Here is a 15369-nt window from a genome sequence, read left to right as displayed (position 1 = left end):
CATAGTGGCATATAGGGGTATAAGGCATTTCTGGAGGCAGAGTGCTCTATACAATGCCTTTTAACTCCCTTAATGCCACTCTGCCTCCTGAAATGTCTTATACCTCCCTATATGCCACTCGGCCCCATAATATGCATTTTAACCCCCTAAATGCCAGAATGGGATACAGGGGTATAAGGCATTTCTGGAGGCAGAGTGGCACATAGGGGGTCAAAAGGCATATCATGGGGCACAGTGGCATATAGAGGGTTAAAAGGCATATCATGGGCCACAGTGCCATATTGGAGTGGCAAGCCTGGGGGCAGATGTGCGTAACTGGGGGCAGGTTGGAAAATACAAGAAATAAAAACAAAAAAAATATTTTTCTTAATCATAGCTTTTATTAAAAAAAATAGTTTACATGAATTAACATTTACTGGTAAAACTTTTTTCCTTTGGGGTCGTCTTATATTCAGGCTTTTTCTTTTTTTCCTAAGTTAATATTCAGATTTTGGGGGGTCGTCTTATATTCAGGGTCGTCTTATAATCGAGCAAATACGGTATACTGTTACTCAATGGACCGGTTGGGAGTCATGCATACAGAACTGTTAACTAGGAAGGGGTCAGTTCCAGACTATGTGACGTTAATAATACGCCCCTTCACGCTGATACCCTAAGATTTGATACTCGGAGTCAAACCGTGACATTCCCCAGAGAACATTTTGACACAGTGTGAGTGTAAATAAAGTTGCATGATATAATTGAGATCCCGCTGATACTGACCCGGGACTTACCACGCTGTGCCAGCCCGCACCAAACTCAAAAAAACCCTGTACTGAGCAAATCCCGCGAGACCGGCGCGTCACTGGAGCTCGCGAGATTTGGGGTTCACCAGATCGCTCCGGGTGGCTCGTAGCGTTACCTGGAGGCAGCGAACGGGACGACGCTTTCTAAGCGGGGTTCACTTAAACGCGATGCGTGGTTTCGTTCTCGGCTCTGTGGGTGAATCGCACTCCTACCTGTCTGCGCGGGGCTTGTTACACAACGTATACAGGGCGTTCTGGATTCGTGATTATAGAGCCGCCTCAGAGAAACTGGCGCCCCCAGTTACTCTACATACTTATAGTGGGTCCAGATGCTAAGGTTAGGAGGAGTGACGGAAACTCTGGGGGATCATTTGGTCTACTTGTTTTCGCAACTCTAATTAAAAGTGTATTTGGGTCTCGTTGCTGTATCTGTGGGCTTTATACGTGGTTCTCTTTAGTGTATGTGACTAGTCAGTGTATAAATAACCACACATTCCAGGGGTAAGAAAAGTCCGGTAGATGCACATGACTAAGGAGTATTTAAGTGTTTTTGAGCACGGTTTACTCAGCAGCCCTGCCATACAATATGTGCTTTATACTACCAATCTGTATGACCCATCAAGCCCACTTAGTTGCCATGGCAACTAAGAATGGCTTCTGGGTCCCTAATGGCCCACCACCTGGACACCAAGGAACCCTAATACACAGCCCGTTCACGTATTCAGCTGCTGGCTCTATACCTACCATACCTCTGTAGCGCGTGCCTAGTGGGGTTAGGTGACTAAGGCAGCTCCTGCATTTCTCGATTAGCTTTTACCTGTGCCGGTAACTTATTAAGCCCTTGATTAAAAACAAATCAACCGATTAGAAATCAAACTAACAAAATTATTAAACAGTTTCATGAGGACCATCCTTGGGCCTGACAGGCAAGGGGCACAACAGGCGCTTGGCATGAACAACATGAAGAAAGGGCAGGAAAATACTATAATATACACTACAATGTGCGCTGGCACACAGACATCATGCAGACCTGGCAGTAGTTTGCTTTGATACCGGTTTAAATTTCAGATGTTTGTTGCATTTGGTATAACGTAAATATAATTAAGAGTACGTTTAACCCCTTCGAGACAAAGGCTGATTTTACTTTTTGTACCCTTTGTGACAATGGCCTTTTTAACATTTCTGCGCTGCTCGTGTTTAGCTGTAATTTTCTTCTTTCCCGTTTACTGAACCCACACACATTAGATATTGTTTTTTTCAGGACAAGAAGGGCTTTCTTTAGATGACATTGTTTTGATTGTATCATATTATTTACTATTAAAAAAATTATAAAATATGGTGAAAAATTTAGAAAAAAATGACTGTTTCTAACTTTTAGTTGAAAAATCTTTTACTCATCTATAAAAGGTAATGAAAAAACCTGCTAAATAGATTCTACTATTTGTCCTGAGTTTAGAAATACCCAATGTTTTTATGTTTTTTTGCTTTTTTCTACCCATTATGGGGCAATAAGTACAGGTAGCGTTTTGCTATTTCAAAGCCATTTTTTCCAAATCTGGTAATTCTTCCCCCCATGTGCCATTTCGGGTATCTTGAACCCGGCCAATGCAATTTACCCCATCAAGTCATATATTTTTGAAAACTAGACAGCCCAGGGTATTCCAAATGCTAGTATTTTAACTCTTTCCATGCACCATATCTACCACCAGTCTTTGTCAAACTTTATGGTAGTCATTTTTTTGCATTTGTTTTGTCATACACATTTTACTTCAGGTATGAATTAAAATGTTCTAGTTTATGTCACTATCACAAAACACCCCAATATGCGTTCAGCAACATCTCCTGAGCGCAGCGATACCCCACATGAATGATTTTGCCTGGCTGTTTGGGGGCAAAAGGGCCACATTTGGGGCATGCGCATTTTTCAATGTTGAACTTTGGCATTTGGGGATCCACTGCCCATGCCCTATTTGGTACATCTTTGAGCCGGGCCATTTCAGTGTGCCCAATAAACCCATATATTTTTGAAAACTAGACACCCCAGGGTATTTCAAATGCTAGTATTTTAACTCTTTCCATGCACCATATCTACCACCAGTCTTTGTCAAACTTTGTGGTAGTCATTTTTTTGCATTTGGTTTTCCACACACATTTTAATTCAGGTATGAATTAAAATGTTCTCGTATATGTCACTATCACAAAACACCCCAATATGTGTTCAGCAACATCTCCTGAGTACAGCGATACCTCACATGAATGATTTTGCCTGGCTGTTTTGGGGCAAAAGGGCCACATTTGGGGCATGCGCTTTTTTCAATGTTGAACTTTGGCATTTGGGATCCACTGCCCATGCCCTATTTGGTACATCTTTGAGCCAGGCCATTTCAGTGTGCCCAACAAAACCATATATTTTTCAAAACTAGACACCACAGGGTATTTTAAATGCTGGTATTTTAACTCTTTGCATGCACATATTTTACCACCAGCATTTTTTCAAAGTTTGCAGTAATATTTTTGTGTGTGTATTTTTCCCACACACACCTACTTTATGTATGAATTTACAGCTCCTGGTATATGCCGCTGTCACACGACACCCCATAATGTGTTCAGCAACATCTCCTGAGTACAGTGATACCCCACATGCATGGGTGTGTCATTTTTGGGGGGAACTAAAAGGCCACATTTGGTACGTGTGCATTTTTCTAATTGGAAATTAGATGTGTGGCCATCCTCCCCCCCGTGTTAATTGGGACGTTGTTGAACCTGGCCCATTCAATTTACCCCATCAAATCATACATTTTTTAAAAGTAGACACCCCACGGGCATTTAATATGCCAGTATTTTAACTCTTTCCATGCGAGAATTGTTTTAAGCTAATATGCTAATTTTAGGACTTGCTCACAAAAATATATTTTTTATATATATATATATATTTTTTTTTTATTTTTTTTTAAAAAAAATGTAACATTTTTTTTCAACTTGGAGGTTCCCCTGATAGTGACATCAGTGGGAAATGATTTTTACATTTTACTGTTTTTTTACTATTTTTTTCTAATTATTATTAATTTTATTTTATTTTTTAATTTATTTTTACTAATCACACTGTGATTAGAAAGCTGGGCTCCATTGACTTGCATGGTGAATGCAGTACCTGTATTCAACCTGCAAGTGGAGCCAAAGTTCTCTAGATGGTCTGGACTATCTAGCGAGCTTTTAAAATTTGTGGTTCCTGTTACAGGACGGCGGCCATCTTCCTTGATGGCGAAGATTGCCGGCAGCTGCGGCTGTGACCGCTCTCCGGAGCGGTCACAGCCCATCAAAAGGTTAGTGTTTGGTGTCGCTGGATGCCTCCTGATCAAGGCATTCCAGCGACACCATTTAAGTTTAGGAGGCGATCGTCGATCGCCTCCTAAACGCTTTTAAAACGGGCGTCCGCCGCCATACAAAGTATGGCGGATGTTGACGCCCCGTGGAGGGGCCAGAGATGGCCCCTTCGTGCCGATCGCGCCGTTGCTGAATGCCTCGAGGTCGAGGCATTCAGCAACGCTTTTTGGGTGCAGAAAGCGATAGTAGATCGCTTTCTGCACCCGCTTAAAGACGTGCCGGTCCTGGCACGTCAATTGTCGTAAAGCACATGCTTTTCCGTGCCGTGCCAGGACCGGCAATTGTCATTAAGGGGTTAAAGGATGTTTACCTAATTAATTAAAATGTACATTGTTGTACCCAGCTCAAAAATACAAGACAACAAGTAATGACCAAAATCATTTTTTTTATTCCTCTAAACACATATCATGCATTTGCATGAAGAACCTTGTTTAACTTTAACAGTTAAAAATAAAAAGAAAAGTAGCTTTTTCTAAAGTGTTGAAAATGCAATTGATACGGTTGTACAGCTTGATAGAGTTTGACACAGAAATGCTCTCGGGTTCCTCTCTTGCTTTGGCTACATGGACTAGAACTTTAGGTCTTTCCATACAGGCACGATGTTCGATCACTTCTTCACTTCCCCAAGGTCATCAATGCTGTCGTCATCAACCTGTTAAGAAGGAACAGGGATTTAGGAAGAACTGAATTTTTAAAATGCTTTTCCCTTTAATACAAACATTTTGCTAATAATATATTAAGCTACTGAATGCAATAGTACATTTAAAGGGACATACACTAATAAGTGTATGCTTCACACCAGACATCTTTCTGTAATTTGCATATGGAAATCGGAGCGTTCCAAAAAAAAAAAAAAAAAAAAAGCTAAGGTTATATTCTATAAAGTCTCATTTAACGCTAATGAATGAACTTAATAGTATTATAAAAATGTTTCAATAAATCTCTCCTTGGCAGAGATGTCACCTGTTGCCAACAGTTTCAAAGGTAGCACCTTGTGTTTCATGTTTCCTTAATTTTTTTTTTTTTTTTTAACATACCTCTGGCCACTTTTCCTGGATTACATCAATAATATCATCTGTAAAATCTCCCTGAATAATGATTTCATCCTCTCCCGTTACTGAGGCACCACAGGAAAATTTCTGAGCAAAAAATCTTTGTGCTTCCTTGAGGTCAATTTCTAAAAACAAAAGTCGATAAAAAAAAAACGCATTAAATACGGCTGGGATTTTCATTTAGTAGCTATATTAGGAGACCTTAAAACAAGTTTTAAATTGTTCCCACAAAGCTGGAAGCATAGCATTGTCAAAACAGTTTGGGGGAAGACCCTTTTCTATACCAGCATGACTGCGCCCCAGTGCACAAAGCAAGGTCCATAAAGACATGGTTAGACGAGTTTGGTTAGACAGGCCGTACAGAGTCCTGACCTCAACCCCATCGAACACCTTTGGGATAATCTCTGGAACAGAGATTGCGATCCAACATCAGCGCCTGACAACACAAATGCTCTACTGGATGAACGGGCAAAAATTCCCACAGAAACTCCAAAATCTTGTGGAAAGCCTTCCCAGAAGAGTGGAAGTTGTTATAGCTTGTGAGTTTACAATCTACAATGCCAACAAATCCATTTACTTCCCATGGCATTATATAACAGGTTATTTTATTTGTATGTAGATGGACCCTCTTACTGAGTTGGTCTATATACACACTTAAAAATGTGTATAGTAACAGTTTGGTAAAGAACTTTCCCATGAGTCAAAAGAAACCCTCACACAATTTCAGAATATGACTTAACGCTTAACCACTTCTCTCTCAAAATATGTGGACAAGGGCTCTACTTCTTTATTGCAACCAAAACATAACTCATCGAACTTACCAATTCCACTGAGAAACAAACTTACCAAATGTTGCTAGACCGCATACCCTTGTCACATATTTCTTCTTTGCTCTGGGTATTTTGGCTATAGTGACCTTTTGTGGTACTGTCTTCTTCTTCTGTTTAATCTGGCCACGGCCACCTATGGAATTGCAAATGAAGGGATGGGTTGAAATACTGCACACCTAAGATATATATATATATATATATACTGGATAGTTAATGACCCTCCCAGGCCACAATACCGCATTATATACTAGAACAGTCACACATTCCCAGAACACATACTCCTAGCTACATACTAGTGCATATACACAAGGAAACGTCAGTTCTGCTTCTATACTTCCCTTCTTACATAGGAGAAAATGTACTCCTTATGTACAAGACAGCAACCAGTAGAACATAATTTAGTCATCATGTATGTGTGTGTTTTCATATATATTTCCAGTCAGCGGGCCTGTTCCTCACGCTGTAAAAGTCAAATTCCTTTAACTGGTTTTGATCTATATGCCATTGTTCTTGCGCTATGCATGGAGAGAGCCACATACTGTTCTTGTGCTGGTACCTGGTACCGTCATCTAACTCGGCTTGGGGAAATCACGGGGTTAAGGAAACAGAGGTACAACGATGAAGGAAAAAGTGAGACTGTCCCTCTAATGGATAGACAGGCTGAAGGCACATATTTAAAGCCCAGCCATTATTCTTACTTCAATGCATATGACAGGGGAGTGACCCCTTAACATTTATATTTGGTCGCCCTCACAAATACACAATATACCACTATGCCTTTGCCTCTTTCCTTGCCCCCCTAGCCCAACTCCTAGGCTTGCAGGAGATGTGTCCTGCTGAGTGCATCTCAAAATTCTCTAGCATTGGCTTGCGCAAGGGTCCCAAGAAGTGGTGTGAAAACTAGGCCAGAGAGAGCATGCAGCTACTCAATGTAATTTATTATTTTCTTCCCCTATAGATACACAATGCATATTAAAGTACTTTAATATACATTCTTCTTTGGTGAGGGTTCAATGGGGCCATCCCATTACGGAGAAATGCAAGACAATGTTTAAGGAGCAGGGTAAAACAGCTTAGTTATAAAAAACATTTTCCTCACCTCTTTTTTGTTTCTTCTTCTCCTCTTCTTCACCAGCAGGCCCAGATCCCTCAGCAGTGCCAGACTCTTGTTTAGGAGAATTTCCTTAAAACAAAGCAAAAAAACGGTTTAATTAAAATACTAATGATTTGTGATAATTTCACCTACAGTAAGGATGTTTGGCTAGTGATATCTGAATATGAACTGGTGCTACAAGCCGTTAACCCCCAAAATCAATTAAAATGAAACATCTTGGATTTAGATTCTAAATAAAATTATTTACTACAGCACAACGTGAATTAAGTTTAAGGGAACAGCCTGGCAAAGTAAGCCAGGCTGAGCTGCACATTCATTGATCTTGTGATATGAAAGAAGCCACGTGTTTAACTGCCAATGTCCAAACTGCTTTACCCCTTCATTAGCACGCGCCTGTTAGTTCAACAAAACCGGTAGTAATGAACAAAAAGCCGGTGAAAGGAAGCAGAGACTCACCTAACGTAAGCTTAGAAAATTCATTCGGAAAATTCTTTTCTAACCACTGTCTGCATTTTGTGACATCAGGCATGTATTCACAGTACTGGAAAGAACACAATCACATGTTAGCAGAGCAAGAAAACAATGAGGATATAATGTACGGGTATGGATTAACTACACTGGGAATAATATAGAAGTAGAAGTCAGAACCTGCCTGTGGTTTTTTTTTTTTTTTTTTTTAATTATAAACCAAAGTACTTTTTGCCACTAAGTCCCTAAATGTACAGAAACACTGACAGATGATCAGTCAGGATGACACATATTAGATAAACCATGTCTCTCACCCCCCCTCCCGTCCTGAAACAGAAAAGCTGGAGAAAAAAAAATATATCATTTAAAAAATATTTTAAAAAAAAAAAATCAATAAAATAATGATATAAATAATAATGTGAGCTGTGATGTCATTGTGACATCACTGGCATGTTCAGGAGGTCCCTAAGAGGACCTCTAACCATTTGTGTGTAAAAAAAATATATAAAAAAATGCAAAAAAAAATAAAATAAAAACAATTAAAATATATAAAAAAATTACAAAAAAAAAATGAAAAAACCTTACATCCCATTGCCCTAGCATAACATCTAGCCAGTATAACCCTCCTGCCCCCGTTCACAACCCCCAAACCTGTTAAGCCATAGGCATAAAAATTATACAAAAAATGTACACCTTATAGTATGCTCCCTGGTGCTGGGAAAGTATGGAACATCTATATAAATCAGGTATTTCTGAAATCAGGACACCTGAATTGATAAACTTGGAGGGGATTTTCCATCACTTTACCTAAATTTGTGAGGATTCAGAGTGAAAATTTAAAAAAAACAGGTTTTTTTTTTCTAATTTTCGCTAGTTTTTACTAAATTTCTCATTCTAAATTTTCGCTAGTTTTTACTAAATTTCTCATTCTAAATTTTCGCTAGTTTTTACTAAATTTCTCATTCTAAATTTTCAGCTAATCATCCAACTATGGTATCAAAAGAAAGCTCTATCTCTCCTTGAAAAATAATATATAGTTTACATGGGTACACTATTCACAGGAAAAGAGAATAATCTCTGAACCGGGCTTTGAGGTACCAAAAACCCCTGGGATTGAAGGGGTTAAACAGGGCTGTTATAAATGAACGATAAAAAATTGGCTAAATTAACAGCGGAGTTTCACTAACAAAAACCCTACCGACACAAATGTGGCCCTAAAAGAAATGTACACGGGAATCGGCTGTAGAAATTACAAAAGGTGCTTACCTCTACTGGCAATGAACACACTGTACAAAAAGAGACAAAGGACACGTAAGTATAAAAATAGTTATTTCAAAAAATATTTTGCGTTGAGTTTTGCAGTCGACATGCACAGAAAGCGGGGTTTTCCTAATTTTCAGTAGTTTTTACTAAATTTCTCATCCTAAATTTTCAGCTAATTATCTAACTACAGTATCAAAAGAAAGCCCTTTCTCTCGTTGAAAAACAAATATAGTTTATATGGGTACACTATTCGCAGAAAAGGAGAATAATCGCTGAACCAACATAGCGCAAAAAGGGCAAAATTGCTCCAGGCTTTGAGGTCCCAAAAACCCCTGGGACTGAAGGGGTTAAACAGATTTTTTTATTTTTTTTTAAATGCATATTAAAGTACTTAGAAGATTTTAATATGCATTTTTTGTTGGTGGGCTGCACAGGGGCACTGGACCATCAACAGTACCTCCTATTTACAAATCTCTGACACCGTCAACTAAATAATGCAGCTTTAATCTCAGGGGTTTTTGGTACATCATGTCAGCAATGTCATACAGCAATTTTGCCATTTTTGTGGTATGTCAGTTTATTTTACTTTTTTTGGCTGATTTGTTTTTCAGCATGGGAGAAGAGTGAGAAACAGTCTCCCTGTGACCCCCCTGCACTGACCACACTGTGATCTCTATACAAGTCCCCACAGATGCCTCATCGGAGCGATCAGATATCCCAGCAGGGTCTGGACAGACCCTGCAGGGGATATCCTGTCCTCTGATGACCTTCCAGGTGACATCAGCAGTGATGCGATCAGGCATTTAAAAATATAACAGTTACATTAGATCGGGCTGCAGAATGCCAGCGGGGGAGTCCAGGCTGCGTCCCTGCTGCTGTAAGAAGGTCAGGACGTACCAGTACATCCACAGGGGTTTCTTTAGATGCTTTATATGGACGTACCGGTACGTCTATAGGGGACTGAAGGAGTTAATAAGGGTCAGTTAGTTAATACCCTTCCGATTTCCAGGCAATACATAAGCAGGTTAGGCAATATTATCATTTGCAGAGCAATAAGGAAGTAGGAAAAGGATGTACAACATTTTCGGTACAATTAACCAATTAAGTGACTTAGGTCTAGGCAAAGCGAAATACATAAGCCCCCAAATATAGCACCCAGTATTTAAATACTTGCCTCCGCAGTACAGGACCTTAAGTGGATAATCGCCATCCACCTTGGGGATTTTCACATCTACTTTGCAATCTGGTGATGCAGGCTCTGAATTCTCAGTAGCTGTGCTGGCCATCTCTGAGATCTGAGACAGTAACATCAGTGAAATACAGAACAGTCTACAATAATAGGATAAAAAACACTAAAACATCCTCTAACACAACAGTCTACCAGGGAACGTAAAACCCTTGTGCATTCTACACAAATTTTATATGATCTGTTGAAACAAACTGAAGCTGCTACTGTCGGCCATTTATTTTAACACAATTTATACAACTATTAAAGGAACAGGGTTATCAAACATCCAGGAAAGGATTATATAGGTAAAAGCTCAGAGTTGTCTGCATGAGCAAACGCCAGATGAACACCACATTCTGGGAATTCCATCCACTTTAGGCATGGATGTCTATTTTGTCAAGCTATTTGTTGGGTTTTCTAACTGAACTACATGAATGGCAGCCTTGTGCAATTGTTTGGCTAGTGTTGGAGTAGTGGATCCCTTATGTACATCACATAGAAATAACAATCCAATCCATCACCCAAAAGGAGATATTGATGCCTCAGTTTCTGGATCGCATCACAACACTGATTTATTAGACCTACATGGTATTCAAATTATAGTGGATTAAAGTGCCCGGCCCTGAACGCGTCACATATCTGCCGTCAGTATGCGATCGGTCTTGATTAGAGAAGCGCTGGGCCCGAACGCGACCTGTGACAATTGTACGCTTTCCACACATGTCTAGGTGTATGTTCGCCATTCCCACGCCCTTCGTATTTCACTAAAGTAAAGACTGCTATCCAACCCCTGTCGTCGAAGCATTACCCAAGCAGCCTGAAGCCACCTTACTCCCAGGATCCCTTTTTCATGCAGCACACAATCCTATCCCCACGCCGGGGAAGCCGTCAAACGATTCAACTCCCTACGTTTCTGGCACTTCCGCCTCCGTAGCCCACGCTGTCTATATTAGACCACAGCTTCCGGTTTGCCGCCATCTTTGTACACCCAAACGCGACATATAAGACCCTTGGATTTTCTTTGAGAACGCTTTCTAACTACGAAGCCTGCAGTCCGTTAATATAAAATGTGTTGGTGAAATGAAGCAGACTCTTTCTTATTGGGAAAAGTTTTCATATCTTTTCACCCATTTATGGTGTCTTTTATGCACACCATTCTTCTTTCTCCTGTTTTTTTCTTCTTTTTGCTCTCAATGCATAAAGTAGTGCAGCTAACACTGTTGGCACTAAATATATTATAATTATGTAAATATTATGTCATAACTTGCATATCCATCTGCAGTTTTGTTGGGACTCGAGTGTCGTGATTACCACACCTGGGAACTCTCCAGGTTTGACCCGGAGATTGCCTGGTGAGCGCTGATTATACGGGTCAAGACCTGAATCCTCCGTGTCGCGGGGTCTTGACACGCCCGGCTCCCCACCCATTAATGTCAGCGGGACCTCCCACTGATGTCATCTGGACCTCCCGCTGACGTCAGTGTGCAGTCCTTGCCGTGTCCCGCAAGGGAGGGCTCCGGGTAGCCGGAGCCCATAAGTTCCCAGGTAGTTTCCATACCTGGGAACTTTCTAAATGAGCGCACCTTGAGACTCATGACATATTACCCATTTGTCCTCATGGCAAACTTTTTTAAACATTATTTAAAGGTACACTTAATCGAGTCACCTTCATTCGAGAAGGAATATCAACCATAACATACTGGTATCAAAAGCACTAATTTGGAGGCCCAGGTATCAGATCTTTGTAGAATATGAAGGGATCAGCTCTAGACAGTGGCATACATAACATGTAAAAGAGATACCTAAAGGGATCTCCTATCCATATTGCACAGTGCAAAAATGGCAGGCGTGGAGGAATATAACCAAAAGGGATTAGGGGATGGCAGGCATGGAGTAGTATAAAACATAAAGGAGGGGCAGGGATGCCAGGAATGGAGGAATATAAGACATAACATGGGAAGGCATGGAGTGATATAAGACAAAACAGAGAGGAAAGAGATGGCTGGTATGGAGGAATATAAGACGTAATGGGGTAAGAGATGGCAGGCATGGAGCAATATAAGACATAAAGGGGGTAAGAGATGGCAGGCATGGAAGAATATAAGACATAACAGGGGAAGACATGGAAGAATATAAGACAAAAAGGGAGGAAAGAGGAGGCAGGCATGGAGCAATATACATGCCTGCATCTCTTTTCCCCATTAGGTATTTTCCTGGCTGCAGATTTGGGCGGTAAGGGCAGAGGATCCTTGCACTCTTGTAAGTGCAGAGATGGGAGCATGAAACCAGGGGTGTAACTAGAAACCACAGAGCCCCGTGTGAAAGTTGTCCCAGAGCCCTTAACGTCACCAAGCCACATGTCTCAGGCTGCTACCTGTGCCCTTAAATGGCTTATTAGTGCCATTCTAGCCCCCAAACAGCCTGCCTGTGCTATTTTTGCCATAGTTTGTCAGTGCCCCTAAGCAGCTGGTCTATGCCATTATTGACCCCAAACAGTTGGCCTGTGCCTTCTTGCCCCCCCAACATACACTCTGGTACACACATGTAAACAGTCACATTAATTTACACATGCTAACACACATGCTTACACATACACTTACTCATACTCAGTAACACACACACGCCATCTCACACCATATATACACATCCATGCTAACACACAAACACTTATATTTATACACTCATGCTAACACACAGTCCATCTCACACCACAAACACATCTATGCTAACACACAAACACACATTCATGTTCACATACCCGTTGCACTGCTGTCTCCCTGCGCCATGTTGAAAATTGTTTAGAAAGGGCCCTTCTGACCTGGACTGGCCTGGTCCATGTCAGAAGGGCCCTTTCTGAACAATTTTGAACCGGCACAAGGAGACAGAAACAAGTGGTGGCAGGGGTTACTGGGGCCCCCTATAGAGACGGCGGCACAAGTGCGAGGCGGCAAGAGCATGGAGAAGGGCAAGTGAAAATCCTGCGGACGCCCACGGGACAGTCCTCAAGATCGTGGATGATGCTATTAATAATATAAAATAAATGCTACAGATAAATTCACATTTACCTCACTTGGACTCATGGACTTCTGAATGACTTATATTTTCTACTTCTTGACTATTATATCTAATTCAGACAGAATACTGTTGTATTAGTATAAATATTTAAAATTATTTTTATTCAGACTTACTACAGCAAATATATTTTACTTGTACCGTTATTTTTGGTGAAATGTTGAAACATTTACAGAAAGTTACAGAAGAGGTGTGCTGATAATGAGATTTTGAAGGATTAAACAGGATATGTGGTGTATTTGCAGAGTTCATTAGAATTAGAAATATTTGGAAGGTTTTCTGCATTTGTTCACACACCCCTGTTAGCTATATTGTGAGTCTAGCTTAAACACAATTCACTTACACTGAGAAATTGTATAGATAATGCATTTTCAATTTTTGTTTACCTGAATAGCCACTTAGTAACCAGCCTCCCACAATAACCTAGCTGCACATAAATTAGATAGGTAATAAGCAATGTGATCTGATTGGAGGCCGACGAAGGCTAATTGTGGTCACTCTTAAGTGTTTCTTCTGTAAATCACTTCCTGCCAAATGTGCAGTTCGCTTCGTCGGCCATCACAGACAGAAGTACACACAAGGTCTGTATAATGCATGACAAGGGACTTCAAGCCTTTTGGAACGGAACAAACAGCACCTGTTGTTTCTTTAAGGAACCACTTCTCTCCTATCTGCTCCCTCCTCTGCTGATTGTGGTTTTTGTGATGGGGTCAAGTTTCAATGGCATTGCCCTATGGGTCTTCTGCTGTCAAATTAAGTCATGGACATCCAGTACAGTCTACCTCTTCAACTTGGCAGTTGCTGATTTTTTGCTCCTAATCTGCTTACCCTTCAGGACTGACTATTACCTGAAACAGAAGACCTGGGTGTATGGAGAAATCCCATGCTGGCTGGTCCTCTTCATGCTTGCCATGAACAGGGCTGGAAGCATCTTTTTCCTGACATTGATAGGAATTGACCGCTATTGTCGCGTTGTCCACCCCCACCATAGCATCAACTCCATGCCCACCAAGTTTGGAATTGGCATTGCCTGTGCGGTTTGGGTTGGTAGTGTGGTTCTTACAATATTTGTTGTCCCCAGCATCCAGAATGGTGGGGAAGACACCGCTTTCTGTGACTTTTTTACCATATGCCCCAGTTACTTTGATTACTATGACCTGCACTTCATTATGGTGTTTTTTCTACCTCTCTGCATCATCCTGTACTGCTCCTGCAGGATAGTCTGGAGACTGAGGCAGAGGAACTTGGACAGACACTTCAAGATTAAAAGAGCTGTGCAATGTATCATATTGGTTGGCATCATGTTTTCTGTATTTTTCTTACCGAGTGTGTCCACCAGAATTGAAGTGTTGAGGCTCCTGTCATCTCCTCAAAAAGCCGACTGCAATATCTACAAGACAGTGGACACAGCCTTCTACATAACAATCACCCTGACCTACATGAATAGCATGTGTAACCCACTGGTATATTATTTCTTCAGTCCCTCATTCCAGGCATTTTACCTGAAAATCATAAAATGTTCTAACCAATCAGAGACGGAATCTGAACAAAATAACAATAACTCACATACTACACCGGAGCTGCACACAGCTGCCAGCCCACATTGATTGAACAGTAATATGTGACAAGAAGGTCCATTAGAAGTTCATAGATCTTACCTGCTATGGTAAGAGGAAGAACTTTCAGCTTTGCACACTGCTAACAGCTTGTTTGCATTGTGATCGACAATAAAAGAAAAAATATTTTATGTGCGCTGCCAACAAGTACAATGGATTTAAACTCAAAATTCTGGATCACTTACAAGAGAATGACATGGATATTCCAATTTACAGGAATTCACTGCTGTATTTCTGCTAGTAAGGCGCTGATCACAGAAAAGAACCATCTCTATGAGCTTGCCTACGCAAACTCCCGCAACTACTGTCGAGTTGCTAATTTCTTTATATTCTGTATACGCACTCATCTCCAGGCTATCGCACAAACGTTTATGGGCATTTTTCATGTTTAGTACATAATTTCTACAACTCTGAACCACTTCTGTATCTCCTTTTTACCAATCTAAGCCACGTTTGGTACATCATCCTACAGCTCAGTTCTTTATCTGAATCTCCTTATTATCACACATAAACCCTATATATATATATATATATATATATATATATATATGCATAGC

The 15369-nt window shown here is 40.6% G+C and overlaps 2 protein-coding genes across 2 annotated transcripts; one reads left to right on the top strand and one right to left on the bottom strand.

Moving 5' to 3' along the window:
* Window positions 1-4776: 4776 nt before the first annotated feature.
* On the bottom strand, window positions 4777-10182 carry LOC149289112 (density-regulated protein). Its single transcript, XM_089491084.1, has 7 exons — window positions 10071-10182; window positions 8900-8919; window positions 7622-7706; window positions 7151-7234; window positions 6068-6184; window positions 5207-5346; window positions 4777-4821 (listed from the first exon to the last, which is right to left on the bottom strand). Exons 1-7 carry the CDS (start codon window positions 10180-10182, stop codon window positions 4777-4779), a joined length of 603 nt encoding a protein of 200 aa, XP_089347210.1.
* A 3604-nt stretch (window positions 10183-13786) lies between these two features.
* Window positions 13787-14803, top strand: LOC149289111 (hydroxycarboxylic acid receptor 2-like). The gene has a single exon (XM_089491024.1). The coding sequence runs from the start codon at window positions 13787-13789 to the stop codon at window positions 14801-14803; it is 1017 nt and encodes a 338-aa protein (XP_089347150.1).
* The last annotated feature ends 566 nt before the right edge of the window (window positions 14804-15369 follow it).

The sequence above is a fragment of the Sceloporus occidentalis genome, unplaced genomic scaffold (genome assembly GCF_023333645.1).
Source record: "Sceloporus occidentalis isolate IW3139 unplaced genomic scaffold, rSceOcc1.0.p SCAF_48, whole genome shotgun sequence".
In the NCBI taxonomy this organism is placed as follows: domain Eukaryota; kingdom Metazoa; phylum Chordata; class Lepidosauria; order Squamata; family Phrynosomatidae; genus Sceloporus; species Sceloporus occidentalis.
Note: the sequence above shows the minus strand (reverse complement) of the source record. Positions and strands in the feature narration are given on the sequence as shown.

Bases quoted from the DNA above. Each gene is read 5' to 3' on its own strand.
- LOC149289112 (XM_089491084.1), bottom strand. From the start codon at position 10,182: ATGGCCAGCACAGCTACTGAGAATTCAGAGCCTGCATCACCAGATTGC. The intron at 8,920-10,070 runs GCAAGTATTTAA...CTTTTTGTACAG, and splicing joins TAAGGTCCTGTACTGCGGAG to TGTGTTCATTGCCAGTAGAG. The intron at 7,235-7,621 runs GTGAGTCTCTGC...CTTTGTTTTAAG, and splicing joins ATTTTCTAAGCTTACGTTAG to GAAATTCTCCTAAACAAGAG.
- LOC149289111 (XM_089491024.1), top strand. From the start codon at position 13,787: ATGCATGACAAGGGACTTCAAGCCTTTTGGAACGGAACAAACAGCACC.